The following is a 12,134-nucleotide window of genomic DNA, read 5'->3' on the forward strand; positions in this document are numbered from 1 at the left end:
ACTGCACGCAGTACTCCAGGGTGTGGCCTCACCAGTACCCTGTACGGTTGCAGCATAAAATCCCTACTCATAAATTCAATCCCTCTGGCAATGAAGGCCAACGTTCCACTTGTCTTCCTGATAGCCTGAATTTTTCTCACATGTATACTTTCTGATGAAAAGTCATTGACCCGAAATGTTAAGCCAGTTTCTCTCTCCACAGTTGCTGCCTGGTCTCCAGATTACCTCCGTTACTTTTCTGCTTTCAGTTCATTACAAAAGCCTGCTTTCTGTTCAGATGTTTGCTGCCACAATACCGTGATGTAATTAGCCACACACACAAATATGCGGACACAAAAGCCGGACAGAAACAAACCATGAAACACCCAAGCACAAAATAACCATCATTGCTCATACATGCATTTATCTACACTGATTGCCACTAATGTATTGAAATGCCTTAGACACACACACACATAGTGTCACATACAACTATATAGTGGGCATGGGATGGATATTCACATAGGAAGATATCTTCATCCATACAAGCGACTCACACGCAATGATCATCTGACTAGGATGTTTGCGGTCGTTCTCTGCCATACAAGAAAGAGGGAGAGAGCAGTAGTTTATATCAGCTAGCGCCTATTGTTGCCTGCTCTACCCCGTGAGTGAACCCACGCTAACCCCCATGTGAAAAGATTCAGTTGTTTAATCCGCAGTTGGAAAATGGCAGCGCGGCAGTTTTCATTTCCCTTTGTAGCCTTGTGTGGCGAACCATCTCCTATTTATCCGAGAACAATATACCTGACTACTGTAAAATGCGGATTGACTCCAGTGCAACCCGATCCCGTCAACTGAAAACGATCCCAGTTCACGAGGCCAAAAAGCACCCTCTACCTACAACCACAACAATCCACAATGACATCACCACTTTGTTCTCAGACTCCGGCTCGCATTTGGACTGTTTAAAAAGAGCGCAAATCGCTTTAGATTACGTAAATATGTAAATGTTTTTTAAAAAAACAGGTCTGGGGTTCAATAGGCACAGACATGTTTGCTTGCAAAGGCTCCCTACGGTGCAGCTATCAATTTACTTATTAGTGCCTTTTGTGGACCGTGAACCTCTGTTTCCCTCTTCGTTGAAGGAAGTACAACTATGGTCTTAACCAGTGCTGTGTTCCTGGTCTGAGAATGTACCTCCCCCGGTGAACAAATACCGATCCCACAATCAAAAGATCCAAAATACCAAAGCCCTCAGGAAATCTGTGGTTCCGCGGAGCTTTGGGAACGCGGAGGCAAACCCGTCATTTGACGATTGCTTCGTCATACGGCGCTATTCATCGAGGGACTGGAGATGGCCGGGGACTGTGCCCTGTCCAACTTTGTGGCTTCTCGGAAGGGCTCGGTTAGGCAAATTGTTCCTTATTTGAACCAGATATGACATAGTCCCTGCAACAAACTCGGTGATAGTGGATCGTCGTTTTACACCCAGTCAGGTTTGTTTAATTGGATAAAGTCAATGGATTGGTTGCCGGTGCGTTCTTGTCTGCTTAGCATGACATTCACCCCTCAAACTGATATTAAAGTCCGTCCTGACAACCTTATTCGACAGCAACGTTGCTATAGGCGGTTGTGCTCTACCAGGACAATATACTTCGAAGTGAAACACTTACGGAAATATCACAGGCACACAACATTAACAAGAAAAACATGAATTATGCATAAATTACACAAAACATACAAGAAAGGACACAATTAGAAGAAAGAATGTCCTCTATAGAAAAAGTCAAAGTGGTCATAGTGTTGCTAAGCTAGGGTAGTGATTAGGGTTGTTCAGATTGGTTTAAGAACTGAATGGCTGAAGGGAGGCAACCAATCTTGAAACTAGTGGCGTGAGACTTCGGGCTTCTGCAAGAAGATAGCGTGGCTTGGATGGTGGAGACCTTTGATGGTAGATGTTGCCTGCTTGAGGTAGAACCCCATGTAAATACTACCAGTGGTGGGGAAGGATGTACTAGTGATGTAATGGGCTGACTCCACTACCCTCAGTAGCTTCTTACATTGTCATGCCGGAGCATAATGCCCCCAGTCAGGATACTTTCAACAGTACATCTTTAGAAGTTTGACAGTGTTTGATGATAGATCTTGTTTCTACTGTTGAGAACTGTGGGGAATACAAGATTGTGAACATGAAGACAAAGAGGAGGAGGAGAACAGAATTGGAGCCAACATGAGAAAAACAAATATATTTTAACAACATATACATTGTGAAAAGGCATAAAAAACACATTATTGGGAAAAATCTTCCTTCTGATTGTGGTATTGCCTGTACTCAGCTTTGGTTTTTAGATGAGGCTATTATACTCATAGTGTCTCTACTGGCTCTGACTATCTGATTAATCTCAATCTCATGCTCTTTCCCCATAGTTTGTTAAAACATTAGATATGCATAGAATTGTATTTAAAAAGTTACTATTGCATCTACTTATACCATTCTCTCAAATGTCCCCATCAAATCCATTCCAAACATCTGGTGCTATAGAAGTAATGTTTCATCTCCAACTCCTGCATACTTATTCTCTGGCAAAATCTAGACATCTATAGAGCAATGACAGGCTTTAGCCAGAGCCTAGGTAATTTTCACCCCTCGGTAACCAAGGATATATTCCCAGCAGATTGGTGACCTTTCCACTTTGGAAACTCTTGACCAATTGTATCCTATCTTATCTTGTTGTCATAGACTCATAGAGTCATACAGTATGTATACAGGCCGTTTGGGCCAACTGGTTCATGCCAAACAAGATTCCTATTGATGCTAGTTCTAGTTGTCTGCATTTGGCCGATACCCCTCTAAACTAGGGGTTCCCAACCTGGGGTCAATGGAACCCTTGATTAATGGTTGGGAAACCTTTCCTATCCATGTTCAAGGCTAAATGCCTTTTAATTGTGGTTAATTTACCTGCCTTAACCCTTTTCCAAAATCCAGTCCCTTGAGTATGGGCAACATCCTTGTAAATATCTTCTGCACTGATTTGCTTAATGACATCTTTCCTTTAGCAAGGTCACCAAAGCTGAACACAATTTTTCAATTACAGCCTCACTGACATCTTCTGCTACTGATGCATCGTAACCCAACTTCTTTTCTCAATGACTGGTGAAGGCCAGTCTGCTAAAATCCTTCTTCACCACCCTGACTACCTGTGCCATCATTTTCAGGGGACCATGTACTTATATTCCTATGTTCCTTGGTTTTTGCTCCACGAAGAAAAATGTAGTGCTTCTATTGGTTCTAGGGAATTTTATCAGTAAAGTTTCAATGGGAAAGTGTTTGGGAAACAATGATCACAACATAAAAAAGACTTAGAATAGTCATGGAAAATGACAAGAAGCAATCAAGTGTAAAAAATATATTGTTGGAGGAGGACTAAATTCAGAGAGTTGCATAAAGATAGAATAAAAAGGTTAAAAATTAATGGATTAACAGATGAAACAGGAGCTGGAGTATGCGTCCAACCTATCAAGTCCATTCAAAAAGATCACAGCTTAATTTCTACCTCATAATCATTTTCTTGATCTTTCCCATATTTCTTGATTCCTCTAATATCTAGAAATCTATTGATGATTCAGTAAAAGCAATCAAAAATGGAAAATCCCAAAGATTAACCAGTCTCTGAGTGAATAAATTTCTCCTTATTTCATTTTTCAATGGTCTTTGCCTTAATTTGAGACTTTTACCCTACCAGGGGATACATTCGTCCTAAATCTACATTATCATGGCCTCTGACTAGTTCACCTCCTAGGAAACAGATGTCATAAGACCATGAGCCCATAAAAACATACGAGCAGAATTAGGCCATTCAGCCCATTGAGTCTGCTCTGCCATTCTATTATGGCTGATCCCGGATCCCATTCAACCTCATACACCTGCCTTCTTGCCATCCTTTGATGTGCCGACCAATCAGGAAACAATCAACTTCCACCTTAAATATACCAATGGACTTGGCAGAGCATTCGACAGATCCACTACTCTCTGGCTAAAAAAATTCCTCCTTACCTCTGTTCTAAAATGTCACCCCTCAGTTTTGAGGCTGTGCCCTCTAGCTCTGGATACCCTCACCATAGAAAACATCTTCTCCACATGAATGCCGAGTCCATTCAGTCACTCCGCATATGAAAACCCATCTTCACAGGAACCACAGTGGTGAATCTTCAATGCACTTACCTCTGTAGCAATATTTCCTTCTTTAGGTCAGTGGACCAGTATTTCACATAATACTCCTGGTGTGTTCTCACAATGTCTGATATAATTGTAGCAAGAAATCCTCACTTCTGTACTCAAATCCTCAAGCAACTAAAAATAATCTATTGAGTAGTTTCATGGTTACCATTAATGAGACAAACTTTCTTCCCCCAAAAAAGAATTCCATATTTACTTAATTAGGTTTAAATTCCCCTGCTGCTGTGATAGGACCTGAACCAGAATATAAGATCAATGGTCAAAACTCCGGTTGCTAGTTCAGTAACTTATTAACCACACTGCATTAATTAGTAAACACATCCCATGAAGGAACATGAAAGGTCATCTGAAAGTAAATATTCTTGTATGAGAATAAAATAAAACAGGAAAAAAGGTGGCTTGAGATACCTATAAGGTTTATAGTGTACTAGAGAAGCAAGTTGAGTATAGAAATTATAAAGGAGATTTTAAAAATGAGTAAGGTGCTAAGAAAGGCAATGAGAATAGATTAGAGGCAAACATAAAAGATGACCCAAAAGCCTTTTATAAATGCATGAATAGGAAATGAGTACACAACTATAAGGTAAGTTTGATTAGGAGTTAAATAGAATGCCTGCTTTTGGATGCAGACAGAAAATCAAAGTTTGAACTGAATGTATCAGAGTTTTCACTAGAAAAGACGTTGGCCATAGGGGCTACAAAATGGAGGTGGGTCAAAGAGTAAGTGACAATATTGGATAGGAAGTTATTGCTAAATATTGATAATAAATGGCTGGTGGACCTCAAAGTTTTGAGAAGCATCCAGACTACAGTGTCAATATGGTAACAGTACATACCTGGAAATGTTAAAATGGTGCTGGAAAGGAGGAGAGGGATAAAGCTGACATCTACAGTCCATTCACTAAACAGTGAGGATCAGAACCAACTTCAGGAAGACTTAGATTCTTCAGTAAAATTAGCGGGTATTGTGTATGACTTTTAATGCAAAGAAGTCAAGTAACAGTTGACTATATGCAAAATACTGATCAGATTTTAGCACCACACTTTTAGATGAATTTGGAGAGGATGCAGAATGGATTTACCAGAATGAAGGAACTCACTTATACAGAGATGGAAAACCCCAAGATTTCCCTTTAGATCAGGAAAGGTCAGGCGATTAGTTGGTAGAAAAACACATGAATGATTTTGGTAGTGCAAATGAGAGGCATATGTCTAATGAGAGAAAACTCACAAAATAGGCAACAATGATTTAAGGCGATTACCAAATGAGCTAGACGTGACATAAAGATGCACTTTTCAAAGTACCTTGCTGTATTTGGATATGCACTGCTATAAAGTAGATTCACAAGTAACAGTGAAAAAAATGCACAGAATGGAAATGATTAGCTAAAAGATTACGAAAAGGGCACAGGAGAAGAATTAATTGAGCGGACTCTATCAGACAGGGATACAAGGGCAAATGGTCACCTTCTGCGCCGAGCCATTCAATAAATTAATGTGCTAGGAGAAAGAATTTAAATACCCAAGAGGGCAACAGTTAGCTCAGAATTCAGAATCATGACCAGGTTCAATATCACCGGCATGTGTCGTGAAATTTGTTGTTTTGCGGCAGCAGTACGTTGTATTACACAGGGATAAAAACTGTAAATTATAATAAGTATATATAAAAATAAATTTAATAAGTACTACAAACAGCGAGGGAAAATAATGAGGAAGTGTTCTATTGTCCGTTCAGACATCTGATGGCGGAGGGGAAGCAGCTGTTTCTGAAACGTTGAGTGTGTGTCTTCAGGCTCGTGTACCTCCTCCTTGATGGTAGCAAAGAGAAAAATGCATGACCGGGGTGATGGGAGTCCTTAATGATGGATGCTGCCTTTTTGACTGAGGCATCGCCTCGATGTTGGGGACACTCTTGCCCATGACGGAGCTGGCTGAATTTACAGCCTTCCGCATCTTTTCCCCCGATCCTCTCCAGTGGGCCCTCCGTACCAGGGGTGATGTATCCGGTTAGAATGCGCTCCGCTGTACCTCTTGTGAACTTGCGAGTGTCTTTGGTGACATACCAATTCTCCTCAAGCTTCTAATGAAAGATAGCCGCTGTCTGTGCACCATAAATATCCTCAATTATTCCACTGCACTGCCTTTCCAAGCAATGCATGACGCCGCGTTCATTTTCACAGTACCCACATGAAGTCAACGGAGCGCCAATGTATCTGTACGAAGTGGCGACTGAATCGGTGTGTGAATCGGCCGCGAGGCTTCTCTTCATGAGCATCAAGTGGGCGAAGAGCGTGCCCGCCTTTTCCACGCTCCCCTTCCAAGATCAGGTTAGTGCACTCCTTCTTGTCCTACTGTCGATTATCCCAAACACTCAGGCAACGCTGTCCAGTTTACGGAAATCATAAGCAACAGGTGTCTTCACATGAGCGATACCAGTTCATTGCCGTCCCCGTAAAAGATAGGGAGGGAAGCTAATTCTGGGATGAAATGTGGGCTCTTTCATTGGTTCAGTGAATGGGTTCCCCTAGGTAGGAGGGCGCGCCGACGCTGGACAAGAAATCAAAATCAGGTCATAAACCTTTGGAGAAAAGCCAATAAAAAGCCATTGCAACTGTTTTCAAATATAAAATTGGGGGGAGGGGCACATTGTCAAAACTAACAGAGACTTTTCTGCGCTTCGTCTCATTCCAGCTAATTCTGTTGGAAGATGCGTGGAGGGAGCTCTTTGTTTTGGGGATAGCCCAATGGGCCATTCCAATCGATTCCAGTACTCTGCTGGCCGTATCCGGTGAGTCGCCGCACATTTATGATATACAGTACTGTGATTAATGTCAAAACACAGTTCACTTGCAATTCTCGGTACGAATGTGACTACACGGAGATAACATACGTCGAAGAAACCTCCTTTTGCACTTAGATTACTTTTAGTTTATTATCATAGGCAACGAGGTACATTGAAATTCCTTGCTCGTGTGAAACTCACTGACGATTATAACGTCGAGCGCAAAACTACAGAGTAGTTACAAAGATCGTAGATTTTAAACTCTTTGTGCAAGTTCGTGGCATTACAAGTTTAACGGTGTGGAAAGTTCCTGGATGCCTATTTGACAAGAAGATCTGCAGATGCTGGAAATCCAAAGTAACACACACACAATGCTGGAGGAACTCAGCAGGTCAGGCAGCATCTGTGGAAATGTACGGGTAGTAGCCAACGTGATGTCATGAAAATCGATTTCTCGTACTTTCGGTAATTGCCCCTACTCCCCATCATTATTCCCTCATTCCTGTTTCCCCCCTCACCTGCCCATCACCTCCCTCTGGTGCGCCTTCCCCTTTCTTCCAAGGTCTTCTAGCCTCTCCTGTCAGATTCCCCCTTCTCTTTCACCAATCAACTTCCCAGCTCCACACATCCCTCCCCCTCTCCTGGTTTCATCTACCACCTGCCACCTTCCACCTCTTCCTCCCCTCCCCCACGTTCTTACTCTAACTTCTCACCTTTTCTTTTCCAGTCCCGATGAAGGGTTTCCGCCCGAAATGTCCACCGTTTACAGTACTCCTTTCCATAGATACTGCCTGGCCTGCTGAGTTCCTCCAGCATTTTGTGATGCGGATGCCAATCTTCCTGGTTTTAAAATCGACTCAGAAACGAGAAAATCTGGAAATCCGAGCAACACACACAAAACACACATTGCTCCACTGTCGTGATGTGGCCACACTTTGGTTGGAGGAACAACACCTTATATTCCGTTTGGGTAGCCTCCAACCTGATGAACATCGATTTCTCAAACTTCTACTAATGCCACCCCCTCCCCTTCACCAATACCCATCACCTTGTCCCTCTCTCTTGTTATCTCCATGCCCGCCCATCGCCTTCCTCTGGTGCTCCTCCCCCCCCCTTTTCTTTCTTCCATAGCCTTCTGTTTCTTTCACCAATCAACTTCCCAGCTCTTTACTTCATCCCTCCCCCAACAAGTTTCTCTCTCCCCTCCTCCCACCTTTTAAATCTACTCCTCAGCATTTTTTCCTCCAGTCCTGCAGAAGGGTCTCAGCCCGAAACGTCGACTATACTTTTTTTTTCCATAGATGCTGCCTGGCCTGCTGAGTTCCTCCAGCATTTTTTGTGTGTTGTTTAAAATCAACCGTCGGGAGCCTCAGCATTTTCAATGAATTCAGCAATCTTGCTAAACTAACTCACAGTAAGGACAATGACAACCCGCCTGATAATTCTGCTGCGGTACGGTACTGGAGTTGTCCGCATGATGGAAAACTACCGGCACGGTGGGAAACAACTGATGGGTGGAGAGGGGATCGCTAGCCTTCTCTCGCTGCCTCTGGTGGCGAGGCCCTTCTGAGATTGAGCCAGCTCTCAAGTCACAGACAGCACAAGCAAAGTATTAACGGCGTGTTCATGTTTGCTTTTGAAAGGAATCCAATTTCTACCCATCAAGTGGTGTAAAGTTACGTCCATGAACGGAGACCTAAGTCCCAGTTGATGGTACTGCTCGTTAACTTCGCATATATTAGCCCCATCGTTTTACAATGCTTGCTGAGTATTTGGTAGGTCAAATATGACAGCAGAATATAGTATTAATGGTAAGACTCTTGGTAGTGTGGATGGTCAGAGGGATCTTTGGGTCCCAGTCCACAGGACACTCAAAGCTGCTGCGCAGGTTGATTGTGTGGTTAAATGGCATACGGTGTATTGGCTTTCATCAACCGTGGGATTGAGTTCAAGAGCCAAGGGGTAATGTTACAGCTATATAGGACCCTTGGAGTACTGTGCTCCGTTCTGGTCACCTCACTATAGAAAGGGTGCAGAGGAGATTAACAAGGATGTTGCCTGGATTGGGGAGCATGCCTTATGAGAATAGGTTGAGTGAACTCGGCCTTTTCTCCTTGAAGTGACGGAGGATGAGAGGCGACCTGATAGAGGTGTATAAGATGACGAGAGGCATTGATCGTGTGGATATTCAGAGGCTTTTTCCCAGGGCTGAAATGGCTAGCACGAGAGGGCACAGTTATAAGGTGCTTGCAAGTAGGTACAGAGGAGATGTCAGGGGTAAGTTTTTTACGCAGAGAGTGGCGAGTGCGTGGAATGGGCTGCCGGCGACGGTGGTGGAGGCGGATACCATAGGGTCTTTTAAGAGACTCCTGGATAGGTACATGGAGCTTGGAATAATAGAGGGCTATGGGAATTTTTGAAGTAAGTACACGTTCAGCACAGCATTGTGGGCCGAAGGGCCTGTATGGCACTGTTTGTTTCCTCTCTGTTTCTGAGTCACCGGGTACACAGTCCGATGTCTGACATGCCGCATGCCAGTCATCTCTTGTCATTTAGTCCCCTCGCCCCATGGATTTGTGAAGGCGGGGTGAACGACAGCTGTGTCGCGATGTATCACTGACAGAGCTAAGTACCAACTATTTAATAACCAGTTAAACTCTCATCACGGATATGGATCACTAGTTTACTTACACAACCACAATATGCAAATACATTCGGTGTTACTCCTAGTTTGAAGGTTTTATAATGAGCAGTACCTTTTTGAATTACTCTCTGAATTATTGTATTAATGTCAAAATCGCATAAATTTTTCCGTAACGATCTGAAATCGTTGAGGGTGATGAAATAGACTTTGAAGCGGTTGCTGTGATAAAACTTGCGGAAGGGTTTCCTTCACAAGTCCAGAAACCGATCTGATGCCAGGAAGAAACCGAGTCACTCTAAAGTGACGGACGGAGAGTAAAGCTGACTAAATTCGTCCCTTTCGTTCTCTTTTTCCTCAAGGAATGAACAGCGATAACACCGACTCCCAGAAGTTGAACAAGATCATCGCGGAAATCCACGCTCTGCAGGAAGTGGTGGCGCGATTCCGTCAGCTCCGCGCAGACGCCACTGAATTCGCCTGTTTGAAGTGCATCGTGACTTTCAAAGCCGGTCAGTTCGTAGTCTGTTGCGAGGTGTAAACCTTCGGCATGGATTCCCAGTTTAAAACCAAAAGTAAAATCGCAGCATTTCCCAAAGCCCGGGATTTTCGGGCTGTTGTTATCCACATCGCAAACTATCACTGGGAATTTTGTACCTGGAAAACGGGCCTCGTCGTTGCTGATGGCATTTGGAGTGGTATTAATTAAGTATTTAGGACTAGGGATTGGGATCTCTGAAAGTATACTGAGGTATTTGACGGGAACTTGCTTTAAAATTGGGTACACTGGAGACTGCAGATGCTGGAATCTGGAGCATTAACCTGCTGAAGGAACAGGGGGTCAAGCAGTATCTGCGGGAGGACGTGTGTGTGGGGGGGGGGAACCGTTGATTTCTCTAGTCCCAAACCCTTCATCGAGATCGTCCCTATGCAGGGATTCCACCCACACTTTGACAATTTTTCCATCACCACCATCCCTTCAATACTGCCCCCCCACACACAAATGCTGGTCCACCTGCTGAGTTCTTCCAGCCAATTGGAATTGATCATTGTCACATGTATCAAGATACAGTGAAAAGCATGTCTTGCATACTGATCATACAGATCAAATCATTACATTGAGATAGAACAAGGGAACACAATAATAACACAAAATAAAGTGTAACAACTACAGAGAAAGTGCAGTGCAGGTAAACAATAAGGTGCAAGATCATTACAAAGTAGATTGTGAGGGCAGGAGTCCATCTTATGGTACTGGGGAACCATTTTATAACAGTGGGGTAGAAGCTGCCCTTGAGCCTGGTGGTATGTGCTTTCAAGCTTTTGTACCTGTGATTCGCCGCGATGAAGTGCTTTAAGAAATTGGGGATGAAACATATCAACTCCTTCCTGAGAAGTGACTTGGATCCTCTCCAATTTGCCTCCTGTCTCAGAAGGTCAACATCAGATGCCATTTCACTAGCTCTTCGCTCAGCGCTAGAACATCTGGATAGAGAAGGTGCAGGCATCAGGATGTGCTTCATGTGCTACAGCTCTGTAGTCAATGCTATCATCCCCTCATAACTAATCAATAAGTTCCAAGGCCTAGGATTCAATACCCCCTTGTGAAATTGGACCCTCAATTCCCTCACTTCAGATTGGCAACAACACCTCCTCCACAATCACCATCAGCACAGGTGTACCACAGGTACTTAGCCCCATGCTCTACTCGCTTTATACTGTACTCATGACTGTGAGACTAAGCACAGCTCCAATGCCATATTTAAGTCTGCTGATGACTTGTTGTGGACTGAATCAAAGGTGGTGACAAACCAGCATACAGGAGGGAGACTGAGAATCTGGCTGAATGGTTGCATGACAAACAACCTGTCACTCAGTACCAGCAAAATGGAAGAGCTGATTACTGATTACAGGAGGAGGAAGCCTGGGATCCGTGAGCCAGTCCTCATCAGGGGGGTCACAGGTGGGAAAAGTCAGCAACTTTAAATTCCCCAGTGTTATCATTTCAGACCAATCCGTCTGAGGTCCAACATGTAAACGCACAGCAGCACCTCTACTTTCTTAGAAGTTTGCACAGATTTGGTATGACATTGAGAAAACTTTGGCAAACTTCACACACTTAGTGAAAAAAAAAGCAGAGAGTTTTAATTTAATTTATTCCTCCCTGGGGATTTGGGGGTCATTAGCAAGGCCAGCATTTACTGTCCATCCCTAAATGCCCTTGAACTGAGTGGCTTGTCAGGCGACTTCAGTGGGCAGGTAAGAGTCACACATGGGGTGGGTTTGGAGTCACACATAGACTAGACTGGGTAAGGATAGCAAATTTCTCCCCTGAGGGGTATGAGGGAACCGAATATCAGATGTATTTTTACAACATTCCAGTGGTTTCTATAATTGTCAAAGTCAACGTTGAGTTTATTGTCATATGCACAGGTACCGTAAATGCATGCAGAGGTGCAATGAAAAAGTTACTTGCAGTAGCATTGCAGCCA

At 43.5% G+C, this 12,134-nt stretch overlaps 1 protein-coding gene across 1 annotated transcript in view; it reads left to right on the plus strand.

Moving 5' to 3' along the window:
• Positions 1–12,134, plus strand: part of nr2e1 (nuclear receptor subfamily 2, group E, member 1) — a 36,135-nt gene that overhangs the window by 16,768 nt on the left and 7,233 nt on the right. The window contains exons 5-7 of the mRNA XM_072277608.1: positions 6,400–6,546; positions 6,911–7,007; positions 10,005–10,154. Of these exons, the coding sequence (XP_072133709.1) occupies positions 6,400–6,546; positions 6,911–7,007; positions 10,005–10,154 (394 nt within the window). The remainder of the gene's footprint in view (positions 1–6,399; positions 6,547–6,910; positions 7,008–10,004; positions 10,155–12,134) is intronic.

This window comes from Mobula birostris, chromosome 2, assembly GCF_030028105.1.
Source record: "Mobula birostris isolate sMobBir1 chromosome 2, sMobBir1.hap1, whole genome shotgun sequence".
In the NCBI taxonomy this organism is placed as follows: Eukaryota; Metazoa; Chordata; class Chondrichthyes; order Myliobatiformes; family Myliobatidae; genus Mobula; species Mobula birostris.